The sequence below is a fragment of the Staurois parvus genome, unplaced genomic scaffold (assembly GCF_062004578.1).
Source record: "Staurois parvus isolate SC_StPar_1 unplaced genomic scaffold, SC_StPar_1.0 ptg000151l, whole genome shotgun sequence".
Classification (NCBI taxonomy): Eukaryota; Metazoa; Chordata; class Amphibia; order Anura; family Ranidae; genus Staurois; species Staurois parvus.
The window spans coordinates 7,601,770-7,627,981 of NW_028317947.1; the positions used below are offsets into that span (position 1 = coordinate 7,601,770).

Genomic DNA, 26,212 nt, shown 5'->3' on the forward strand with positions numbered 1-26,212 from the left:
CCTTGTACCAAGGGCCTCATTCACAAAAACATAAATATGTTGTATTAATGGTCATATGTCACTTTGGTAAATTCTTATTATTAGTGATGCAGATTAGATGATTAAATAATAGATAGTCGCTACATTCATTATTATACAGGATTTATATAGCGCCAACAGTTTACGCAGTGCTTTACAACATAAGGGCAGACAGTACAATTACAGGAGGAATCGGAGAACACATTCATGTGTGTCCCCCTTAGATGTACATGGGTATATGTCCTTGCATTGTTGGCCCAGTTTTATATACAGTCATGGCCGAAATTGTTGGCACCCTTGATATTTTTCCTGAAAATCAAGTATTTCACACAAAAAAGGTATTGCATTAACACATGTTTTGCTATACACATGTTTATTCCCTTTGTATGTATTGGAACAAATATAAAACAGAGGCAGAAAAGCAAATATGACATAATGTCACACAAAACCCCAAAAATGGGCTGGACAAAAGTATTGGCACCCTTAACTTAATATTTGGTTGCACACCCTTTGGAAAACATAACTGAAATCAGTCGCTTCCTATAACCATCAATAAGCTTCTGACACCTCTCACCCGGAATTTTGGACCACTCTTCCTTTGCAAACAGCTCCAGGTCTCTCTTATTGGAAGGACACCTTTTCCCAACAGCAATTTTAAGATCTCTCCACAGGTGTTCAATGGGATTTAGATCTGGGCTCATTGCTGGCCACTTCAGAACTCTCCAGCGCTTCTTTGCCATCCATTTCTGAGTGCTTTTTGACGTATGTTTGGGGTCATTGTCCTGCTGGAAGACCCAGGATCTTGGACGCAAACCCAGCTTTCTGACACTGGGCCCTACAGTGCGACCCAAAATCCTTTGGTAATCCTCAGATTTCATGATGCCTTGCACACAGTCAAGGCACCCAGTGCCAGAGGCAGCAAAACAACCCCAAAACATCATTGAACCTCCACCATATTTTACCGTAGGTACTGTGTTTTGTTCTTTGTAGGCCTCATTCCGTTTTCGGTAAACAGTAGAATGATGTGCTTTACCGAAAAGCTCTATCTTGGTCTCATCTGTCCACAAGACGTTTTCCCAGAAGGCTTTTGGCTTACTCAAGTACATTTTGGCAAACTGTAGTCTTGCTTTTTTATGTCTCTGTGTCAGCAGTGGGGTCCTCCTGGGTCTCCTGCCATAGCGTTTCATTTCATTTAAATGTCGACGGATAGTTCGCGCTGACACTGATGCTCCCTGAGCCTGCAGGACAGCTTGAATGTCTTTGGAACATGTTTGGGGCTGCTTATCCACCATCCGGACTATTCTGCGTTGCAATCTTTCATCAATTTTCCTCATCCGTCCACGACCAGGGAGATTAGCTACAGTGCCATGGGTTGCAAACTTCTTGATAATGTTGCGCACTGTGGACAAAGGCAAATCTAGTTCTCTGGAGATGGACTTGTAACCTTGAGATTGTTGATATTTTGCCACAATTTTGGTTCTCAGGTCCTCAGACAGTTCTCGTCTCCTCTTTCTGTTGTCCATGCTTAGTGTGGCACAGACAGACACACAATGCAAAGGTTAAGTGAACGTCTCTCCTTTTTATCTGCTTTCAGGTGTGATTTCTATATTGCCCACACCTGTTACTTGCCCCAGGTGAGTTTACAGGAGCATCACATGCTTGTAACATTCTTATTTATCCGCAGTTGTGAAAGGGTGCCAATACTTTTGTCCAGCCCATTTTTGGAGGTTTGTGTGACATTATGTCGAATTTGCTTTCTTTCCTCCCTTTTTTTGTTTTGTCCCAATACACACAAAGGGAATAAACATGTGTATAGCAAAACATGTGTTAATGCAATACGTTTCGTGAGAAATACATGATTTCCTGGAGAAATATCAAGGGTGCCAACAATTTCGGCCATGACTGTATGTAGTACATTTGTTTCCAAACTTTGCCTTTGCTTTTATTGTTAGAGTTTCATTAAAGCAATGTCAAAAATGGGAAGTTCAGTCTTAGCATATGATGAAAAAGCTGCATAAGCAGAAGATACTTTAAAAGATAAGCAGCATCTCATAAACCTCAGAAGATCTAGACTTGTAAATGGTCAGCAACACCTTTCCAACTGGGTGTGACCAATAGGTAGCTCTGGCAGAGTGGGAGCCACAAATATGTATGCACGTTGTACTTTTTATATGAATTTTACATATGTTACATTCATCTCAATGTGATGCGTGTTTTTCTGGAAACTGCATCAAACATGCATTAAAGCATATTTTTATTTTTCACAGTCAAATTTGAGAAAACCCCAATACATTTTTGTGTTCCCAGCATGCATGAAAAAATCTAAACTATTTCTTGCCTTAAGCTGGACATACACGTATAGATTTTTGTTTAAGAATTTTAGTCTCAAGAAAATTTGTTTGATTTTCTAATCGTTAGTGGGGGGAGGGGGGATTGATGTTCATTTTCGACAGCGGTGACGGGAAAATTCAAAGGGGCAGGAAGGAAAACTTTTCTCGATCAAACAAATTTTCAGCCAGTGGATGTGGTGATCGTTCAGAAATGACATTCATTTTAAAGTTGAATGTTAAAAGCAAAAGACAATTTTTGAATGACATTCGTCCGTTCATCGAATGTTTGTATGACTTTTCTTACGAATATTCTCGGCCGAAAATCTACATGTGTATGGCCATCCTTATAGAAGTTTCTCAGGAGGAGGTGTCATGGCTGACTGCAAGGTTTTTTGAACATTGTTAGAATGAGCCTGTCCCAAGTCTGTCCTGATTAACATACAATGCAAGAAGCCCAACATAGGTGTTATTTCAGTTTGACTGCAAAAATGGAGCTACGCTTTGCGCTGGAATTTTTGTAAATGTGCAGATATGAAGAGGATCTTATCAGAAATTGACCTGTATAGAGAATGTACATCCCAGGCCCATCATCTTAGCTTTTCACAGGACATACAGCTCATGCTTCCTGTACCACGACTGAGGGGTAAATAAAAATGTAATAGATGCAGACATACAGTTGTGTTCAAAATAATGGCAGTGTGTTGAAAAAAAGTGAATAAAGCTCACAATCCTTCTAATAGCTTTTATTTCCATACACACAAATGCATTGGGAACACTACACATTCTATTCCAAATCAAAACATGAAGAAAAATATATCAAATTTGTGTTCTTCCTCTAAAACAAATTGAAGAAAAGTGAATATTAGACTGTTCAAAAAAATAGCAGTGTTTGTATTCTTCTTTACAAACTCAGACATTCACTATATAAACTGAAAAATGTTTGAAGATTTTGCTTTCCTTTGAATCACTTAATGAATATTTGGTTGTAGTCGCACTGTTTCTGAGAACTGCTGTACATCTGTGTTGCATGGAGACAACCAACTTCTGGCACCTGTGAACAGGTATTCCAGCCCAGGATGATTGGACTTCATTCCACAGTTCTTCTCTATTTCTTGGTTTTGCCTCAGAAACTGCATTTTTGATGTCACCTCACAAGTTTTCTATTGGATTAAGATCCGAGGATTGGGCTGGCCACTCCATAACGTCAATCTTGTTGGTCTGGAACCAAGATGTTGCATGTTTACTGGTGTGTTTGGGGTCGTTGTCTTGTTGGAACACCCATTTCAAGGGCATTTCCTCTTCAGCATAAGGCAGCATGACCTCTTCAAGTATTCTGATGTATTCAAACTGATCCATGATCCCTGGTATGCGATAAATAGGCCCAACACCGTAGTATGAGAAACATCCCCATATCATGATGCTTGCACCACCATGCTTCACTGTCTTCACAGTGTACTGTGGCTTGAATTCAGTGTTTGGGGGTCGTCTGACAAACTGTCTCCGGCCACTAGACCCAAAAAGAACAATCTTACTTTCATCAGTCCACAAAATGTTGCGCCATTTCTCTTTAGGCCAGTCAATGTGCTCTTTGGCAAATTGTAACCTCTTCAGCACGTCTTTTTTTCAACAGTGGGACTTTGCGGGGGCTTCTTGCAGATAGCTTGGCTTCACATAGGCGTCTTCTAATTGTAACAGTACTCACAGGTAACTTTACACCTTCTTTGATCTTCCTGGAGCTGATTGTTGGCTGAGTCCGAGCCATTTTGGCTATTCTATCGATTCGAATGGTAGTTTTTTCGCTTTCTTCCACGTCTTTCAGGTTTTGGTTGCCATTTTAAAGCATTTGCGATCATTTTAGCTGAGCAGCCTATCATTTTTTGCACTTTTTTATATGTTTTCCCCTCTCCAATCAACTTTTTAATCAAGGTATGCTGTTCTTCTGGACAATGTCTGGAACGACCCAATTTCCTCAGAATTTCAGAGAGAAATGCACTGTAACCAGCATGTACAACATTTGCTGCCTTCCTTCCTTAAATAAGGGCAATAATTGTCACCTGTTTTTCAAAGAATGAATGACCTCACTAATAGAACTCCACACTGCTATTATTTTGAACATGCCCCTTTCAATTAGTGATTCAATTACACAGAATCAGCAGCATGCATGTCATGACTGTTGGGTCTGTTGGATTTCTATTACTCTACTACACCTGCTAGTAAATTATTTGCCATGTAGAAATATAATTTCTACCAAAAACAGTTATTGATCCGGTTAGTGATGTCTGACTGCTATTATTTTGAACACAACTGTATATTACAAAAGATTTGTCTGCTGAAAGATCGTGTAAAAAATCTAGCAGTCCTCTGGAAGAGATACCTGCCTTCTCCTCCCATTAGTGGGGTTTATTAAAGTAGAATTCCACAGAGATAACGTCCTTAAAATGCTCCTTCCCCTGTCCTAATAGCTATGCAGACTAACCCGTGTAAGAAAGAAAGACTTGCCTATTTTCAGTCCACTCTGGTCTGGCCATGTCATCTGGCTCCTTAGTGTCAGTCAGCGGTGGCTGCAGGGAAGAGGCGGGAGCGCTGACAACGAATGGGCCAAAGTAGCCTATGTGTGTTGTCACTGCTCCAGGCTATAATAGTCATTGTTGTATGCTCTCTCCTCTCCCCTGCAGCCACCACTGGCTGACACAGGAGATCATGTGACCAGAGCAGGCTGAAAATAGGTAAGTATATCCATTTTTCTTACACAGGTTAATCAGCATAGGTGTTAGGAGCGGGGAAGGAACATATTTAGGACTAGTTGAGTTTATCGCAGAATTCTACTTTAACACACATTTTTTTGCCTGTAGAACACAGGCTGCTTCAGTGATTCAGTCCATATAATATAAAACTGAGTAATCCACTGGCCTAAATTTCTCAGGTGCTGTATAGGTGAGATCCATTTATTAGAGTTCATATTCTGTGTATTTTTCATAGTAGAACATTTTTTGAGGATCCGTTAGCGAGTGTGACGTCCTCTCATATTGGCATCGGATGGGCGGAGCTGGGAACTAACGCACACGCTCTCTCTACCAGGTAAATATACGAGTAGCCAGCAGATGATTCAGCTTTCCAGCTTGAATGCAGAGCAGAAGTATTTATTTTTGGTGCATTTGTGTTAGATGTTGTAGAAAAGAGATGATGATGACTGTCAAGTAAAATAACTCATAGGAACCAGTCAGTCAGCTGAGGGACCATTGCTGATTGGTGTCTCTGGTTGCTGCACTGTACACTTTCATCTTTGCCTGAACCTGAAAGAGATATTTTAACCAGTGAGTGACACAAAAAAGTGCATTTCAGTACAAGGCGGTGCGTGCTTCCAAGCGTGGGTGTGTGAGGTGGTGTCCAGTTTGGTGAAGTGCTTAATACTTGCATATTAATGTGACATACGGGATTACAAGGCAGCTGTCTCAGATTCTGTGTGCGTGGGTACAAAGCACAGGGCGGGCTAAAATAATTTTTTTATATTTCTATGTCTTCTCATTTCTTGATTAATCCTGATTCATGTTCTTGCTTTGTCTCAACAGGTGGCCGGATGGGAAGCGAAAAAGAAAGAATAGCCAATGTATGGGAAAGAGCGGTATGTCAGGTATGTTCTGTGTAGCATGGTATGCTGCCTCTCTATTCACATCATGTAACCTAATGTAACCCTTCCTAACCAGCCTCTACGTCATGTTCTGCTACTTAGATATGTATACTTTCTGTACCTCCTCCTTCATACCATTTAAATGAACACGTAACTCCTCCTACCTACCAACAATACACTGCTGTACTTCTCCTTCAGACTATTTAATACACCTTGTTAGGCTGGTTTTACACTATGTAATCTGATTTACCAAAACTATGCTATAGGAGGGACAAAACTAAACCATTCAATCAATTATTAGAATTTATTCAATGAATATAATTGGAGGTAGATCCAAAGGAGACTGTTCTGTGAATGGTGGTAGTGGAGGGAGTGAACCCCCTGTGATCAGTGTGCAGTGGTGAAGCTGCTCAGCCGGCACAGGACCTAGAAGATTGAGTACTACAGTGATTATCAGCTTCCCCAGCAGCCCCTCAAGTACATTGGTCCAAGCAGCAGCGTCAAGCTAGCCATAAATGGTCAGTTTTTTTCATTCAACCTGAACAAAATGACTTGGTTTCCCCATCCACACGTGGTGTGGATGGGAGAATCCTTCCCGCTGTGTCATTGTACAGGCAGTCCCCAGGTTAAGAGCAAGATTCTATAGGTTTAACTTGAATTTGTATGTAAGTTGGAACAGGTACATTTTTTAAGTGTAACTCCAGCCAAAACATTTTTTTAAGTTTTGGATAGCATAGGGAAGGGTTAACTGCCCATTCAGTGATTAGGGATTGCTGACAGGTCTGCCAGACAGTAGGTTGCAGCAAGATGGCTGCCCGGCAGTGTCTGGTACCAGCATGATGTCACGGTGCTTCTGTTCCTATGTATGAGTCATATGTAAGTCAGATGTTTATAACCTGGGGACTGCCTGTATTCTGACAATGGGGACAGTTCCCTGCCCTCAGAATACCCAGATCAGCGCTGCAGGCTTTTGCCTGTATCACTCATTTAGTGAAAGAATACCAATGCGGCTGTTGAACTGAAGCAAAATGGTAGATCGACTTCTGTTCAACCACAGTGGCCACACATTGATGGAAATTTGGCTGGTTCCTGCTAAACTTGCCGAATTTCAATCCATGTATGGACAGCTTTAGTGTGCAATAAATATCAGCTTTAACCATAAAACTGATCAAAAGACTAAACCTCCTCAATCTTAACCTAACGCCTAAAGCTGAATGAACTCTAAATCTGTACTGACTCTTGTGCTAGAAGTGTAGACTAGAACTCTTCCTATAATTCATACATCCTAGAATTCCTTTTATTCTACAAATAAAATACCATAATACTTCTCCTATTCTACCAAGAAAAATACCATATGATGACTCCTACTCTACCAAGAAAAATATGGTATAACTCCTACTTTACCAAGAGGAAAACACAGCTCCTCCTACTCTACCAATAAAAATACTGTATAACTCCTCCTACTCTACCAAGAAACGTAAAGTATTACCCTTACTACACAAACTATAACCCTTCTTCTCAGGTTTCCTACCTTCAATTTATCAAATCCCTTTTGGACCTCTGAACACAAACTAAAGATGCTAATGTTTGCAGGGTCCAGGTTTCCATGCTATCACGCTAGAACTGTACACTTTCTGTTTTCTGTGTTTCTTCTTCGTGGTGATGGGCAAATACAGTACAGGCGTGCTTTTAAAGCTGAACTCTAAGCAAAGAGGTATTGTTTAAAGACAAATGCTATGTGTTCTTCCTTGCATCTTGGGTGTCCGTTGTGCTTTTTTTCCAGATCTGTGCAGTAATCCAGCTTGAAACAACTTCTGCACTTTGTCTCTTTAGACCTGTCACTGCTGCTCTCCCTCCTTGTGCAGGGTGACTGGTCTTGTATCAGCCCTCTCCTGTAGTTCTCTGCAGGTAGCTTGTAGTGGGCGGGCCTACTGGGCCCCTCCCAGAGCTCAGCTCTTTGCACAAACTATGTCACTGCTATCTTTGCAGTGTAATATGGGGGGGGGGGGTTGTAAAGGAATTTGATGCATACAAAGTTGATTCCAATCTTTTATGGCCTATGAGGATTATAGTTAAATGAAAGTTTTTAAGCCTAGAAGTCAGCTTTAATCTTGATTTGTCAGGAGAAATTCTTCATATTGATTTGACTGGATTGTGAGGAAATACAGCAGCAGAGATTATGTTTTAGGCTTGCCAGCCCTATAACAGTCTGCTAGAAGTAGGTTTATGATTGGTTGTTCTGGGTTACTGCTCTTTACACATTGCCAATGATCTTAAAGTCCAACTACTACTACTGGATTAAAAAAAAAAAACCCTGCAGTGCCCCCCCCCCGCACACCAAAGGTTAAATGCTTGTTAGCGGAAGAATCTGTGTTACTCCTCGTTTTGGATCTTTCCTCCTCTTCCTGATGCTTCCGGTTGTTAGCAGTCCCTTTGGGGTAGATTTACTAACACTGGTTCACTCAGAATCTGGTGCAGCTGTGCAAGGTATCCAATCAGCTTCTAACCTCAGATTGTTCGATTAAGCTTTGGCAATAAAACCTGAAAGCTGATTGGTCTCTATGCAGAAGTGAGCCAGATTTTGCACTCTCCAGCTTTAGTAAATAAACCCCTTTGTTTCATCACGCACAATGCAGGGCTATTAGTCCTTTTACAGTATTAGATTGCATTTGTTGCCAGGAGCATCTTGGAGAAGATGGAGGGAGCCTGCTGGAGCAAGGAATAAGGTACACTTTATACCTTATTACTCTGCTAGACTTGAGTGTTTAATCTTTGCAGTGGGAGGGGGCACACTTCAGGGGTAACCTTCTCTTGTGCCCAGAGTTCGACTATAAAGCCTAAGTTTACTTTTAAAAAATCAGCACAAGGGACATTATGAATGATGCCATGTGTCCCTTGTGCCGCTGTCTCCTATTTTAGTAGGAATCCTTCACTTCCAGTTACACCCCCCCCCCCCCCCCCGCCCGCCATATTCTTCTGGTGTGGTAGGGATTGATGGAGCAGGCTTTATTCAAGAGTGCCTTACTCTGCCCGCTCTTTCCACCCAAGTCATAACTACAGCTTCTATGAATGATACAGATCTATGATTGGAGGACAGGCAGAATATTGAAAGGTCCATTCCAACCATTCATATAGCAGTTGTAATTACAGCTTCTATGAATGGAGGAGCTGAGTGGAACAGTTGGGCACATATTATGAGTGCCTGTCACAGCTGTGCTGGCTCAATTAACCCCCACTGCACTGAAACATTACAGCGGGGTTGGAGGGGTGAAGGGAATCGGGGGAGAATTTGTACTAACGGAAACAGCAGCACAAGGGACACGTGACATCAATCGAAGATAATGTCTCTTGTGCTGATTGGTTTTTTTTTTCTTTTTTTTTTAAATTAAACTTGAGCTTTATTGAGCCCCATGTGCACATTGATTCTATAATGTAATATTCCAGGCACTACAGCAACAAATCAGCCATAAAAATATAAGACTTCTTAGTCTGCGTATTGATCTGGCATCTCTGCATGCCTTTATGTGCTTCGTCTCATATCACATCAATAAGGTGTCACTTTATGGGTCCTTTTCCAATGACTTATGTTGATGGTGCATACTGTAGCAGGAGTGTTCTTTGCTTCCTATATTCCTATATTATTCCATAATATACATTGTAACCCCAAGGCCAGACCTTCCTCCTACACTCTTACCCTCTATAGAAATAGCTGGCCGTCTCACCCCATGCCACGCCCCCCCCCCCTTTCTGCCATCTCTGCTCTGTCCAGACAGGATCTCAGAGTTATAAAACATAATTACTTCGGAAATGGCGAGAGAGATACTCAGAAGGGAGAGACCCTCAGTAATTACTTACAACACAATGAACAGGCTTTTTGTGCTCCTTGTTTGCATGCGTTGTTCTGGTGTTTTTCGGGCCGGCTGTGTATTCTGTTTTACCCTGTGTGTCTAGTCTGCTTTGCAGTGAGTGAGGCTTTCATTGTGTCTTTTTCTGTTTGTTGTCTTTTATTAATTCTTTACAGTTTTTAACACTTTGCATGTTTTTCCTATTAATATGTTTGTATATTTAGATGGAAATGGACTGCCTCATTTTTTTTGGCCAATAAAACTTGAAGAACATTAAGTCAACTCCGTTCATAAACAGTCAAAGCTACCCAGTGACTTATATCGCTGGGTCAGATAGTCCAGCCTGTTTGTGATTTTATATTTTTAGGACAGATCAGCTGCATTTTATTTTATTTTCTTGTTTTGGAAGGAGTAGAACCCCTGTCAGCTTTTTATTTCTGTTTCTTTAACTATTGGGATGGTTTTCCCACTTTTCCAGTGTGATTAGAAAGTATGTACATTCTCTACTGGGGGGAACAGGCAATAGTAAAAAAAAATTTAAGTTGATTGGGAAAGAAACTTTTAGAAACTTTTATTGCTGCATGCCTACTGGGGAAGTCGTACTTCCTGTATAGTTCCAGAAAAGGAAATTATATGAAATCTCTCTACAGGGACACAGACAGCAATATTCTTAATAATTTATATTATAACCCTTCTTAACCTCAACCAAAAAGAAAAAGATTTGACTTCAGTTTGGTCTAGATTTATTATTAGCAAACGTATGCCTGTCTCAGTGTAATGTGCAAGATCATGGTTGAAGGGCTTTTCCTTTAGGAAAGGGTTGTGAAGGGCTAGAACCTCAGTTTTCATTTGGTCTGGGACTCCATTAGAGAGATTTGCTCTTACTTTCTGTCCTGCTGACAATGTTTTACCAGACAGGGAGTAAAGGGAACTATCCAACAGCATCACAAACATGAATATAAATTATTTTCTTTAGTAGAGTAGGTCAAAGCTTGAACCCCTCTTAGATATCTTTGTCCTTGTTGCAAATTTTTCTTCACTTCCTGTCCATTGAAAGTGTTTTCAGAAGGACAGGAAGTGAGGGTAAAACTCTCTAACAGAACTCCAGACAGTAATAAAAATCTAACAGGAGTTCTAATATTTCCCCCCTCTACCTAGAAAAAAGTTTTCAATGTGACTTACACTGCAGATGAAATGGGGTTAATATCAGAAGATCATTCATCTGCACAATGTGTATGTAAAGGCCAATAAATACACTGAGGACTCATGTTGCAGGATGTTATGCTGCAGAAACATTTCATATCTGTTTATGGCTTTTTTGGCTCTGATTTTTTTTTTTTTTTAATGGCATTAATGCATGTCTAGGAACATGCATTGCTCCATGTAGAGGCTGATCATCTGGCTGCAATAGAAAACTGCCATATTGGCTGTAGATGTCTTCTACTATGTTAGCAAATATTTGCAGCAATATTCTTCATTTGCATAGTTCAACCATGTGATCTGTTTTAATCTTCCTTTAACCTGTTTATGTTCCAAAAATAATAGTGCTAATGCATGTTGGATTTATGTGTTCATGTTATCACTGACCAAAAATGACACCCCCCTCACTCACCCTTGTCCAGCTTTAGGAATGTGCTAAAAAGTTGCTGGCGAGCAGGCCTGGATCAAGACATTACAGAGACCTGTCCTACCCGCTTCTCAGGAGTGTTTGATACCTAGTTTGGCTAGGTTCACATATGTGTGGTTTCTCCGTGCCACCTATGAACTGGCACAGCAGCCCATTCATTTGAACACTGGAAAAAGATCCCTGCACCTTTTTCAAATTGCAGCAACAGGGAAATTGCGTAGTGATTTTGCACCATACAATTTCCTCCACCCAGAAACGTGCTGCAGTTTCAGGTACATGGGGGAATCATTAAGATTTAACGGCACAACCACGCTGCTGCTAAATAGCACCACTTTTGCCTGCAGGTGTGGGAATGCGTGCAATTTACACGCATTCCTAAATGTGCACATATGTGAACGTAGCCCTACAAGCATAATATTACATAAATAAAACCTGTGTGATAGTTTTGTGTGAATACTTAAGACTAGAAATTAAGTCAAAGTTGGTGATTTTAATGGGTCTTTAAACATCTTGTGCTGCTGAGAATAGATGCAGTTACCTAGGGCACACCTGACCCAATATGATTGCAGGGCTGTAGAGAACGATAAGAGATCCCTGTTCTGCTTATTACATTTTCATTTGGTTACAATCTATTAGAAATTGGCAGTTTGGGCACTTTATTCTATGAAAAACATTATGGTCTAAAAATCATATTTAAGGATTTAACCTGAAGAAAAGGAGTGGTTCTTTCACTGAATATATGTTGGGAATAGAACTTGCCGGAGATTTGGGTTGCACTGTGATCTGGTAATTTAATCTTCCAGCTGTCTGTATTCAAGTATTTGCTTCATTCAGTACTTTATAGCAGCCTTTTTCAACCATGGTGCCTTCTGGGTTCTTTAGGAGTGCCTTGGCAAAATGCCTTAAGTTGCTTAAAAAGGCTTACAAAGCCTGCCTTTCTGTTACACAAAGCCACAGTTTTTATTATGTAACATTACAACGTTGGGCACTGTGTGGGTCAGCCAGTTGCATCTTAACAACCAGTGATGTCATTGGTTGATAAGTAGGACGTCAGGCACCTGTACAGCATCCTTGTTTGCCCCTCCCCTGCACCTCTCTTTCTACACTGGGGTCATTTTAGCAAAGAGATGAAAAGAAACTGAGAAACTAGAATACCAGTCAGTACCAGCTTGCAAAGGTGGAGGAAAAAAATTACTAGTATTTTACGTTCTAGAAGGAGGTGTCTGGAGATTGTGTAGAATTTAAAAGGGTGCCATGACTGAAAAAAGTTTGAGAAACCTTGATCTCTAGAAAATGGGCATTTGCCAGAACGTAGTCCACAATGGGTAATATATGAAAGACTACAGATATATCCATACTAGGAAATTACAAAACACATTTTCATTGGACAGACAACTAGATAGTAATTTCACTTGCCAGAAAACATAACTGTCTTTATCTGGTGTTCTGTGATTGCTAAACTGTGTTTCTGTATCCGCCAATGATCAATGTAACAATGTCTGGGTGATGGTGAAATTTGATGTGCGCTGTGGGACATTGTCCCTGTCCCCACAGACTGTTTCTTTATAAATGGCATGATTAAGATTATGTCCCCTCTTTTCACCCGGTGACATAGGTGACAGTTCGGTGTCTCTGCTCTCTGCAGGGTACATCCCTAGCTACCTGGACAAAGATGAGCCATGCGTGGTGTGCAGTGATAAGGCCACAGGATACCACTACCGATGTATTACCTGTGAGGGCTGCAAGGTAAGTCTGATGCTAAAGGGACACCATCCCTCCTTTTATTATAACATATTTAACAAACATGTTATTCTTGTTAAAGAATGAGTGCAGTTTTGAAACATCTGAGCTCCTTTATTCTATTCAAGCAAGTTCGCAGACAAAAAAAACCCTTATTTTCGCTTTCTCTTGTCCTTTGAGAGCTGTACTGAGATCATCGGCTTTCTTGCTAGTTTGTTTCTATTTTGCTGTCTTATAAAATTGTATGCAGACACAAAGCTCTTCACATATTGTTGCATCACAAAACGCATTCCTGATAACCCTTTATTGGTGCATGCCTCCATGGCTAACCCATGATTGGTTGCAAGGGGTGAGAAAAGGGCATACACAATGATGGGGCTCTTGGGATGCCTTTTTTTCATAACACTAGAAAGGATGTCCTTCCCTTTTTTCCCCTCCTAGCCCTAGGATATGTCCTTTTCTGTATGTCTGCAAATACCTGTTTAGGACCAGTGATGCTCGCATAAAACCACCCAGGTATAAAGTACAGTTTATTTCGATTTTTAGCTTAAATATTAAAATAAATAACACACTATATATGAGAAATGTACACACACACACCGATCAGCCATAACATTGTGATGACCCAACTAATACTGAGTAGGTTCCCTATTCTGCTACTGAAACAGCCCTGACTTGTTGCAGCATGGATGCCACTAGACCCCTGAAGGTGTGCTGCTGTATCTGGCAAGAAGCCGTCCGTAGCAGTTCCTGTAAGTTGCGAGGTGGAGCCTCCATGGATCAGACTTGTTTTTCCATCACATCCCATAGATGCTCAATGGAGAATTTGGAAGTAAACACCTCAAACTCATTGTTGTGTGCAATGTGTCAGGCACATTATCCTGCTGAAAGAGGTCACTGCCATCAGAGAATGATTTCCATGAAGGGGTGTAACTGGTCAGTAACGTTGTTTAGGTAGGTGGTACGTCTCAAATTAACATCCACATGAATGGCAGGACCCAAGGTTTCCCAGCAGAACATTGCCCAAAGCATCACGCTGCCTGTGCCAGCGTGCCATCTTTTCCCCAGGTAAGTGACACACACATACCCGGCCACCCAGGTGATGTAAAAGAGAATTTGATCAATCAGACCAGGTCACTTTCTTCCATTGCTCCGTGGTCCAGTTCTGATGCCCACGTGCCCATTGTAGGCAGTTTTGGCTGTGGACACGGGGCAGCATGGACACCCTGAATGGTCTGCGCCTATGCTGCCCCATACACAACAAACTGCAGTGCCTATTTTTTCTGCTTTAAACACATCAACTTCAGGGACAACATGTTTACTCGGTGCCTAATATATCCCAAGGACTTTTAGATGCCGTTGTACTGAGATGATCAATGTTATTTACTTCTCAGTTATAAAGTTATGGCTGATTGCTGTCTATATGTGTACTTATATATAATGTTTATATATTCTTTTCTTCTTAGTCCTGAATTAGGGAACACAAACCAGTTGTGTCTGTAAAGCTTGTTCTAGCATTTTGCACTATTTTTTTTTTGAAGCAATTATCTTTCCCACGCATGCCATGTACAGCCGTAGGTGGTTACACAATGTTTATTAAGTGTTTTTATGGTAGTTGGTCTATGCCTATCTGTAGCTGCAAAGTTCCATATCTGTGTATCACCACTGACCTGCTGTATCCCCAGATAACTGCTAACTTGTCCTTCTTCGCCAATTTAATATTCGTGTCTTCAGCTTGTATATATTAATTTCCCTAACAAAACCAGATTGAAAAGAAAACCTATTCATTTTTTAAATGGCAGTTTTTCTACAGTATGTATTGGGTGCATTCAGAGAGTATCAGTGTATTTTGTGCCTCCCGTTTAGTCCTCTGCAGAGTGACCAATCTGGAAAACAATGGCACACTCTTATTTCTATTGCTGTGTGTCAGCTGAAGTGAAGTATTGTCCCAGAGGGAAGTGTAGAACTGAGATCAGATGCTAAGCAGGCACTATGGCAGATATATTTGTTAGTAAGTACAGCTCTTATCAAACTGCATTTACAGATACGGGAAAGTGACCTCTGCTGTGTTCATATAATATATTTTATGTATTTTTGTATATATTTTCTAATGTCTCTTTGGCCCCTTTCACACGGACGTTCTGATCGGGTCCACTTGACCGTTTTTCATGCAGACCCGAATGGAACCTCCACGCTCCTCTTTGGAGTGGTGGGTATAAATGTACATGTCCATTTACACCCACCTACATCCAATCTGATCCGCCAAAAACAGACACATTGGGATCTGTTCCCCTCCATCTGGTTTGATCGGATCAAATGGCAGTTAAGTGTAAACAGACCGCTGCCCATAGAGGAGAGCAGGCTATGCCCGTGCACAATCACAGCAGACACGGAACCCGGGAACAGCAGACAGATCCCTTGCTGAGAAAGCGGATAGCAGCCAGAGTCCGCCCCTGTGAAAGGTGCCTTTAAAGTGGCTGTAAACTTAATATACTAAGGTGCCTACAGGTAAGCTTGTAATCAAGCTTTAACACATAGAGCACAATAAAATAAACATTCCACAATAAAAAAAGTTGTTAAAATTCTTACCCCAGCACTTGTAGTTTAGAACTTGCTGCTGGCTCCTGCTCTCTCAGTGCCGCTTCTCTGAACTTCTCAGTCTTCACAGTGGACAGTGCAGTTTTCAGTCAGTCCATTAGCTTGGAAAAGGGAGGGAGGAGCAGGGGGAGAGCCTTGCCATCCTGGGGCTGTGTGCTTCTTTTGATGTATACAGTGTCAGGAGAAGACTCCAGTCCCTGCATGCAAGGGTGACTCCATAAGGTTTTTTTGACAACTGAGACAGCTCAGATATTTTATATAATTACTAATGTTTGAGGCAAATAAAACATATAATTAGTGCAAATTATCAAAACTGAAGCAGCCAGAATCCGTACTGAAGCAGCTGTGCACAGCAACAAATCAGTTTCTACCGTCAGCTTGTTCTGTTGAAGTGGAATGAAGTTTCCTTATAATAAACTGTGAGAAGGCAGGCTATTATGGCAGAAGACATGCAATAAACACCTACCTGCATTTTCACTGTCTTCTGCAGCATGTAAACTGAGCTGCAAATGCCCAGCTAAGCTTAGCGCTGGCACTGTCATCCCTGTTGGCCAGGATACCTGGGCCGAGATTATTAAAGAACAAATTGCACCAGTCTCTAGGGGCAGCTTATCAGGAGTTGCTGAAATTGGATAAACATTTATTGCAGCTTTTAAAAGGTATCAGAGTTTTCAGATCTGAATTAAGTTTTCATTAGGTCAGTCATTAAACCAAGGGCCAACCCATCTTGCTACCTACAGGGCAACCTGCTTTTTTGCACAACTCAAAAGGAGCAAATTTTTGCAGATGATTTTTTTCTTCCATTTCATACACATGCACATAACATTAGTATTGGGCAGGAAATGCCAGTAGGAATGGGAGGGAAGAAATTCAGAAGAAATGTAAACAACTAAAATAGTAACACTGTCTGGGAAAATAATAATGTGATATGCGGTTTTTTTTTTTAGTTTTGTATAACAAAATAGTTAACTGTGACTGAGACCCTCCATGTAGAACCAAAGAGAAGTCCCTACAGGCTCTTTTTAGACGAGATGATAATCGCCCCACTGTTACTGTATTACGTAGCAGGTTGGAGACCAGCCAGTGCAATACAGTGGTTACCAAATAGATCCATTGTAATGTATAGCTGTGTCACAATGCCAGCATTCTACAGCAGGTGGATGCAGGAAACATTTTAAATGAAATATTTCTGTCCATTGGAAATGTAGAAACTAAAGGACACTGTTGGGACTACTCTGGGGGGGATACCAAGCAAACAATAAGTTCCCATATATGCCCTAATGTAAAGTTCTGTTCATGCATAGGTGTCACGTTGTCTGTCTCCCCTTCTCTCCAGGGCTTCTTTCGGCGAACTATCCAGAAGAACCTGCACCCCTCCTACTCCTGCAAGTATGATGGTTGTTGTATCATCGACAAGATCACCCGCAATCAGTGTCAGCTTTGCCGCTTTAAGAAATGTATCGCTGTGGGCATGGCAATGGACCGTGAGTATATTTACAGCATTCACCAAGATTAAAGGGGGGGGGGGGGTAGTCATGTCTGCAGGGAACTGGTGCTTGTATAGTTTGTAACCGACTCCCTCACCCCAATCATTATCCACAATCCTATGAAGTAGCATATGTCATATTCCCGAATTATTCTGTAAGATTTTATTGTGTTCCAGTCTTTAAAAGATCTGAGCAGCCTGGCCTTGCAGTGTATCTAAAGTCACAAAGCCACTTCCACCTGCTATAATCAGAGACCATCCTAAACGCTGTTGTTTCAGATTACAAAGTGCTTTCTGTATACTGTTAGTGACAAATCCTGAATCTGTTGTACCTGCTGCTGTTAGAACAGAATTGGGGCTCCCTCTGGTGGTCAACAATATGGTCTCTGCTAAAGGGGAGGATCATGGTTCAAGCAGAGCTGCTGATTGGCCTGCTCTGCCTGGATGCTAGTCCCCCAAGCAGCCCCCTTGCCATTTGGCAGCTGTAATTGGCGTGTTTATATAGACAGGTAAGTTTGAAATCTTACTTATTAATATTTGCATATGGCAGCGGTAGTAATGTAGGATCCTTCAAAGCGGTATTAAACACAAAAACAAAAACATATTACTGTGTACCAATCCTTAGATGTGGTAGCTGCATTCGTTTTACTTGTTTAGGCTTTTTTCCCTTTGTTTTCATCTGGTATTATCTACCACACCTAAGGAATGGTAAGCTGCAGTCTATTCCATGTTTGTATTTGGGTTTAATATCCCTTTAAGCCAACCTTTCAGCCAGTAGTCAGTTCAGTTTTTTTTCAGCATGAAAACTTGGCAAATACAATATATAAATACAAACATGTGCCAAAACTAGACTTGAAGAGCTTTTCTCCTTAGGCGTCATGCACTGGGCTTTCAGGCCCAGTGCATGAGGCTCCGATGTGTAGCTGCAGCTGGAGGGCACAGCCACACCTTCCAGCCCCACTGACAGCAGGACAGGGCGGGGTGGTGCACCTAGCGGTAATAATGTTTAGGACAGTATGCATCCAGTATGCCTGAAACACAAGCAGTCTTTCATACTGTCCTGGATGGAAGTACCTCTGATTGCACTGCCTAGCTCCATCCATCCACAACAGCTATCAGACTCTCAGATTTTGACAGGCTGCTGTCAGTGTGGCTGAATGGTGCACTTGTGCCCTTCAGCTGCAGCTAAATGCCGGAGCCTCCATTGGGGCTTAACACCCAGTGTGCATGAGGCCTAAGGAGAAAGATTCTTCAAGTCTTATACATTTCTTAGTAAATAAAGCCCATCCCTTAGTCAACCGCCTAGCTGACCACAAGTCTCTGCCTGTATATTGCTCTCCTTCATCCAGCATGATGCTGCAGGTACACACCAATCATCCTGTAGGCGCCTGGATTCTGCAGTATACATTTTAGCCTGAAAAATGATAGCTTGCAGGCTAGAAGTTCCTAGCCTAACAATATTCCACAAGACATGTGACAAGGTTACCCAAACTAGACAGCTGCCAGCTGAACTCTATGATTGACAAAAGCCTTGGAAGATCATTCTTTTCATCCAAAATTCATTTCCACTGGACAGTGTATATCGAAGAACTAGCCAATGAGTGATGAAGCTTCCGGAATTTTTTCTCTTGCACAGTCATTCTTCCAGCAGTCAGTACTCATGTCTCCATGTATTTCCATATTGTCGCGGTTTCTGTTGGAATCATCCAGATTGCGCAACAGTTTGTATGCTGGCATGGAGACTGTCAATGTTCTTGTTTCCCTCTCTTTCATTACTCTCACTCTTCTCTCTCCTTCCCCCGCAGTTGTCCTGGATGATTCCAAGCGGGTAGCCAAGCGGAAGCTGATTGAGGAGAATCGGGAACGGCGTCGGAAGGAGGAGATGATCAAGACTCTGCAGCAGCGTCCTGAGCCAAGCAGCGAGGAGTGGGAGCTGATCCGCATAGTGACAGAAGCTCACCGAAGCACCAATGCACAGGGCAGCCACTGGAAGCAGCGCAGGAAGTTCTTGGTGAGACAGTGTTCAAAATGATGAAGTGTTTATGCATCTCCTACATCACACATTCTGGAAATCCTAAGAGTTTGGATCTTACATCATCTTTTGTCACATAGATATTATTAAAGAGAGAGTGTGAGCTTCTTGTTCAAATTCCCAAAAGGGGAAGGCTCCCCACCTGCAGAATACAATAGCTCATCGGGAGTGATTCAGCTATCTGCATTGATTGTGTGGATGGGGGAATCTGTTCATTTTTTTATTCATTCAACCCTCTGGTTAAATGAAAAAAACTAATCATGTATGCCCTGCTTTAGTTTGTTATTTTTCAATTTCCTTTAGCAAACCAGGCTCTCCAGCAAAAGTGGCAGCTTTATGGGCACCATGGTTGTATAGAAGCCAATCTACCATTTGACTTCTGTACAACCAGCCTGTCTTTTTTTTTCCCCCAAACGATCAGTGCTGGAAGCACTGATCATTGTATTCTGATGACATGGAAGGATTCCCTGTTGTCAGAACACAACTGCACAGTGGAAGGATCCCTCCAACCATATCAAATGTACGAAAAAAAAACAAAAAAAGATGAATGTTTGGGCTGCCTTACAATGCCTTGTTCTGCACTGTGTCACATTCTGATAGGGTAGGGCTTTTGCTTCCTCATATAAGAGCCTCCAGGAAGAACAACACTGAGCAGCACAGTATCAAGATCATCAAATCTCAATCCAGAAGTACCTAGGCAGCCTCACATACAAGGAAGCGATCAATTAGATTTTAGGAAAATGTTTCAGGGTACTGCATAGGCACAATCCACATTATTAAACGCTCCCCTGTAACATAGCATTTCTTTACTTTTATTATCAGTTACATTTTAAGGCCTCATACACACAGGGCGTTTTTGCAGCCATTTTTAGGGGCACCAGGTGTTTTTTTTTTTTTCTTTCAAATGGGCCACCATGTTATCCTATGTGTCCAGTAGCGTTTACCAGCATGAAAAAAAAACCCAGGGCCAGTGTGTCCATGAGCAGCAGCGTTTTGGAGGGGAAAAAAAGTTCAACGTGGCTAAACACATGTTAATGCTAAGCGTGTTTAGCGCTTGAGCATTAATAATGTCAATGGCCAGAATAAATTGTTATTCTGGCCAATGAAATGAATTGATGCCCATGCACTTGACACTTGTAAACGTGCCTAAGTGTTTCTAAAAGCGTTAGACACTTTGACAAGCGTGAGGTGTATTTTCTGCCAAAACGCTGCTGCCAAGAAGAGGAGCGTTTTTAAAACACCTGTGTGCATGAGGCCTAAAGGAAACATTTAGGCCTTGTTCTCTATGCACAATAGAGAACAATTGTTCTCTATGCACCCTGTTCATTCCACAACAGTAGTATCATGTGCAGGATAACTTTAAATATAATTAAAAATACTCATACTTGTTCTTAAATAATCAGCTGCCATAATCAGGGTGCTGCACCCCAATTCTAAAATGTGCAGATGGTGAGGTGGTGTGTTTTTTCGGCAGACACCTGCTTTTAACCCTCTCCTTTCCATAGGGACAGACTTGGAGTGAACACTGTGAATTGATGTTGCAGATTTGGATCTTTGTGCATGGCAGGATACAGACGGGAATCTCTGATTTCCTTAAGCAAACATCCTGTGCAGATGGGGAGGCTGCGACCTTTTCGGGAGAGCAAACGCCATCTGTTAACGCCCCCTCTTCACTCCTTCACCCTCTGGCAAATGCACATAGTCTGCTGGAGTGTGTGTGAAGTGACAAGGATGTTAAAAGTCAACCTACGGCTGACACCTTGCTCCCCTTACGCTTTGCATCATGGGAACTGTAGTTCTTCAATAGAGGACCTATTGGGCCTGATGCATATATTTTCTGCCAGCCAATCAGCCTCACACTTTCTGCTCCATGTGATGGTTAGAAAATGAATGGAAGAATTAGGATTGTTGTCATAGACAGCATTGCATAGATGAGGGTTGTACTATAGTGGCAGGTTTACTTCTGTTCAGGGCTGTCAGTGCATAGTACCTGTCTACTGCTACTGTCAGCTGCACATTCTTCATCATCCATACTGGCTTACTGTTTCTGCATTTTAGGTCCCTGCCCTACCTGTCCGTAAGGCCACTTGTCAACATACTATAGCCAGAAGCTGTACATTCATGCAATTCTAGTTCATCATGTAGTCTGTGAGCTCCACTGATTTAAAAAGTATTTTCTCCTGTGTGCTACAGAACATTTGATTGTGAGAGAGAGAATTGTGTAATCAAAAATAGATTGCATTTATATACTAGTATCTGTGCTGAATGAGTGTGCTGTATTGTTTGTAAGTAATATGGACACAAACACCACTGTTGCATGCAAACATATGTCAGAAGGTAGTTGTGTTTGCAGACAGATGAGGAACAGAAGGCAGTACTGCTTACAGTAGGCTGAGACGTGTCAGATGCCAGTGCTGCTTGCAGGCACACAAATATCAGAAAGAAATATTACTTACAGCCACAGTTATAAGAATACAATAGTGCTGACATACAGGAATCAGAAGGTTGCTTGAAAACATATAAGGTGGTCTTATTGGAAAACCTGCAAGTGATATAGATCCGTTCAAATGCAGCAGATGGCAGTAGTGTATGGTATAGACTCAGGACACGGTGCAAAAGAAAAGCTGGGACCCCTTTTATCTCATTGTAACCTTTTCAATACGTAAATGCCTTTTAAACACTCAGATTGCAGAAAATAGAGTAGAAAAGGGCATGTCAATAATAAATGGAACTGCTCTATTCTGTGCAGAGTATAATGTGAGCACAGCAGCTGTGAATGAACTTCTTGATCTCATGCCATAGATCACAAGACAATAGTACTTGCAGGTATATGATTTCAGATAGCAGTACCAGTGTTACTACATACAGTAGCAGTAATGGTATACCATACAAAATCATGTGCATATTGAGGAAAACAAAAGCATCATCATGTGCTGCACAACACTTTATGCATCTGTAGCAATAAAAAAAAAAAAGCTCTACCCCCCCAAGATCTTAGTGAGAGTTTTTTATTATTCTTTACCAGCAAATGAATGTCATTTCATATAGCACATGCATGAAATGAGGCGTGTGACATTATGCATTTCGTCCTACAATACTGCGAGATCTCACTGTTTAAGTACAAGATTTCCCTGAAGGCAATGGAGATGGTGCGTTTCCAGGGGGCACCTGTGCATCCGGTTCTATGTCAGCACTGCCTTCAGGGAAACCGGGAAGTCGAAAACAAAAAAGGCAAGTATAGCAAAAAAAAAAGGAAATAATTTTTAATAGAACAGGGTTAGGTGATTTCACGTCAGCATGCAGCGATGTATGTTAATGTGAATTTAGAGAAAGAGGGGAAGGTCCACTTTAATAAACCATCTGTCGTATTTTAATACAAGATGCTTCTGAGCCCCACAGGAGAATTCTGCCATGTGGTCCCTGACCACAGTTAGTCATATAGGTAAAGACCACATGTAATACCTGTGATTGTACTCACTGTACAGTCGTGACATGGCTTCCAGAATTTCAAGTGATGCCTTTATCCGAGAAGGGACAGCAGCTCAGACAAAGATATATTTTTGTCTCTGTGCTTAGCTGGATCAGCTAGTCACACACCTCAGTATACTTTAAAGGATAAGTTCACCTCTCGTAACACGTTACACCCATATTCAGGGTGTAGCATGTTGTGTTCAGACCGGCCCCCGCTCCCCTCTTTGACAGCTAGCAGGGGATCTTTTCCCCCCTCACTAGCTGTCAAATTTTACAAAACTTGGCTGTGCGATGCTACACCCACAGGGCTGCGTCACTTATTCACAGTCATCTGGGAATGAGAGAATACAAGTCTTAGCGGCTGTCAGCTTGTAGTCCTCAATGAACTACCACGGAGCTGTGCAATGCCATGGTAGTTCATTCATTCTTCCTGTCACAATATCTGCTTGACCATACATCCCGTACGGCAAGCAGATATTCTGACAGGTCTGCAGCAGACCTGCATGACACCAGCAATCTACTGATCGCTGGTGCAATGCTTTCCAGGCTGCTGCAAACAAAAATAATAAATGCACATTTTTTTTGCCTGCAATAAACATGAATTTATAATTTTTTTCTAAAAGGAGAACTTATCCTTTAAAGCACAAATCTGCAGCCTGCATGTAAAATGTGGGCGAGATACATTTTTGGAGTGGTCTGCAAGTTTGTTGTGATAACTTTGTATGAAATTGAGGTTGTCAGAATGTACGTTACTTTCTATAGAGCAAAGTTTACAGCATGTCTGTTGTCCCATCATTTAGTACACCACTATACTGTGCTTGTGCAGAACCTCTCCTATATCTGTGCCAATGCTTACCCTCTAGGTCTAGGGCATTTTAAGAGTGCTCTTTTAGGCTTATTAGACCGTGAAAGGAGAAGTAGCACACGTATGACCACCTCATGCTTCTCTCTCCCCCAGTCTGAGCTCTGCTGTACAGGCAATGCAAGTTACCAGGTCAAATTTAGGCACTTACACTGCTTTGTATTGAAAAAGACATTTAAAGATGTATTGATGACTACAGATCTGTCTTTTACACCTGCCTGGAGTTCAGCTTTAATATAGAACCAGGGGCAGACTGACAACTCATGGGGCCACCGGGCAATAGGGGATCATGGGGCCCCTGTGTCCTTGCCCAAACTCAAAAAAGCCTATGAAAAAGGTACCAGGGGCATCTCATGGGGCCCCCTACTGACCCTGGGCCCTCGGGCAGTGCCCGAGTTTCCAAATGGTCAGTCCGCCCCTGATAGAACTATGTGTCTGTCACCTGCCTGCCTTTGCAATGTGGAAAATATGTGTAAATCTTAAATTTGGCTCTAAGAATTACAGATCCTTTGGAGGGTAACACACTACATATAAGTATTTAGCAGTTTCTTGAAGTTTTGTTTTAAGGTAATCTGTCAAACAAAAACCCGTGTGTGAGAACCCTCACAGAAGCTGCAATTCTCTGGGGTCCTGAACCTGCATACTTTGTTCAGGGGAAATAACATTCCTACGATGTAGATAAATAAGATCAGTTTCACTGCTCCAGTATTGGTTTGGTGCCCAGGAATCGTCATCTTTCTTAGCTTTTCACATAATTATTTAGGTTTGTGACATATTGACAGTTTTTGGATCTAGAGAGGTTGGTCCCATTGCATAGCAACCTATGTGGGCAAATGCACTGAACCCATTGTTTGTGCCTCATTCTGTAGAGGATTGGCCTTTTATTCATTTTCCTAAAGCTGGCCATACACATCTCGAGTCATGGCCAATTCTTGTAGCATTGGCCAAAGTTTAAGCTGTTGGTGGCCATAGAAGTCAATGAGGGAGGTGGATGGAAAATTGTCAGCCAAACAGTGACTGCATCCAATCAGCTGCAGTCAGTGTTTGGGAATTTACCAACCACAGCTCTCTCCCCCCCCCCCCCCCCCAGCTCCATATGCCCTCATCCCCGCTGTTTATCATGGATGCAGAAATATAGAAGGGTAGTGCTAGCCTAAGTTTGAAGCAATGAGAACAATCAAGGTAACTGCCAATTAGCTGGCAGAGATGATTTGCACACTGCCTCTTCCCTCACTATATCACTATACAAATGCCATCGAGTGTCAGCGGTCCATATGGTTGATATGTTACCTGTCTCTCAGTGATAGAGGCCAGTAGAGCTGTCTGAGCATTAAGCAATGTATTCAAGTCATTCTTCCTTGCAGCAGTGCATCCTAATTATATTATGGGTACAAGGACAGCTGTTGGCCCAAGTAACTTGTAATAGAATACTTGATGCCCAGGCAGCATTGATTTGATCATGGATTCCTGCGCATTCAAGATCAGTGGACTTCTAGCAGGCCTCTGCATGACGCACGCATGTAAATTTGGTCAGAGAAGGATAGAAGCAGCTGGGAGCAGCAGCGGCTCCTTCCCTCCCTCCTTCCCTCCCCTCTTCCCATGCTGTCTGCTCTCTCCCTCCTTTCCCTGTCACGTGGATGGTACACGCTTACTTTTCCTTGCTGCTCTCCCACCTTGTTGAACAGCACCCCCTGCTGGATACATAGCAGATCAGCTGAGACTTTGAGGTTTTCTTTTTCATACTGTGAAGGAGTACTTTTGATCCTACTTAAGGCCCAACCCCACCTCTCTAATAATTTGCTACTGTAAAGCAGGTCAGTGAACATCCAAAACAATGATCGATACTTATTAACTTCTGTGATATTAATTGTACAGTACAGGACACAGGCTTGATATTCAAGGTCCTGGAATATAGGCTTCTACCTTCAGCAGATTGAAATATTCTTTGCTGCCCATAGATACTATTCATATTTTAAATTGTTGCTGGTAGGTATCATCCACTGTTCATTAAAGGATAAGTTTACCTGTAAAAAAATAAAAATAAATAAGAATAACTGCACATTTTCTTGCAAGTAAAAATAAATGTGCTTGAACTATTGTTTTTCTTAGGACCCTGGAAAGCATTTCAACTGTGATCACAGATCGTGGGTGCAATGTCAGGCTCCTGCAGACAGTGTCTGTCTGCCCATACCTCCAATACAGGCAGGCAGTTACTTCAGTCCAGGAATAATCAATGCACTACAAGAATGCTCACCAGCACCTTTGAAGTTCAATGAGAACTACAAGCTGTCGGCCACAAAGGCTATTGGTTCTTATTGTCCATTCATTCATAGAACTCCTGCGAATGAATGACACGGCCACACTCTTTAAAATCTGACAGAGGGTGTGGGGAGAAGAAGATCCCCGGCCGGTGTCATTGCGGGTCCAGAGGGATCAGAGGGAGAGAGCTGCAGGAATTGGAACATGGTCCACCATAAAAACAGGTGGAACAAGTAACATGTTCCTGAAGGTGAACTTACCCCTTAGACACCGAGCGCACACAAATATGCGGTCTATCTGCGCCTGGGCCTTGATG

At 41.9% G+C, this 26,212-nt stretch overlaps 1 protein-coding gene and 1 long non-coding RNA gene across 3 annotated transcripts in view; one reads left to right on the plus strand and one right to left on the minus strand.

Annotated features, from left to right (window-relative positions):
* Positions 1 to 26,212, plus strand: part of THRA (thyroid hormone receptor alpha) — a 283,605-nt gene that overhangs the window by 228,147 nt on the left and 29,246 nt on the right. The window contains exons 4-7 of one of the 2 annotated variants that reach the window (XM_089674381.1): positions 5,918 to 5,979; positions 13,064 to 13,194; positions 17,123 to 17,270; positions 19,078 to 19,283. In XM_089674381.1, coding sequence (XP_089530507.1) covers positions 5,918 to 5,979; positions 13,064 to 13,194; positions 17,123 to 17,270; positions 19,078 to 19,283 — 547 coding nt within the window. The remainder of the gene's footprint in view (positions 1 to 5,917; positions 5,980 to 13,063; positions 13,195 to 17,122; positions 17,271 to 19,077; positions 19,284 to 26,212) is intronic. The other variant, XM_089674382.1, reaches the window with a different exon arrangement.
* Positions 5,454 to 25,014, minus strand: LOC149463881 (uncharacterized). Its single transcript, XR_016312355.1, has 3 exons — positions 24,928 to 25,014; positions 15,778 to 15,983; positions 5,454 to 5,641 (listed from the first exon to the last, which is right to left on the minus strand). It is a non-coding gene; the product is annotated as an uncharacterized LOC149463881 (long non-coding RNA).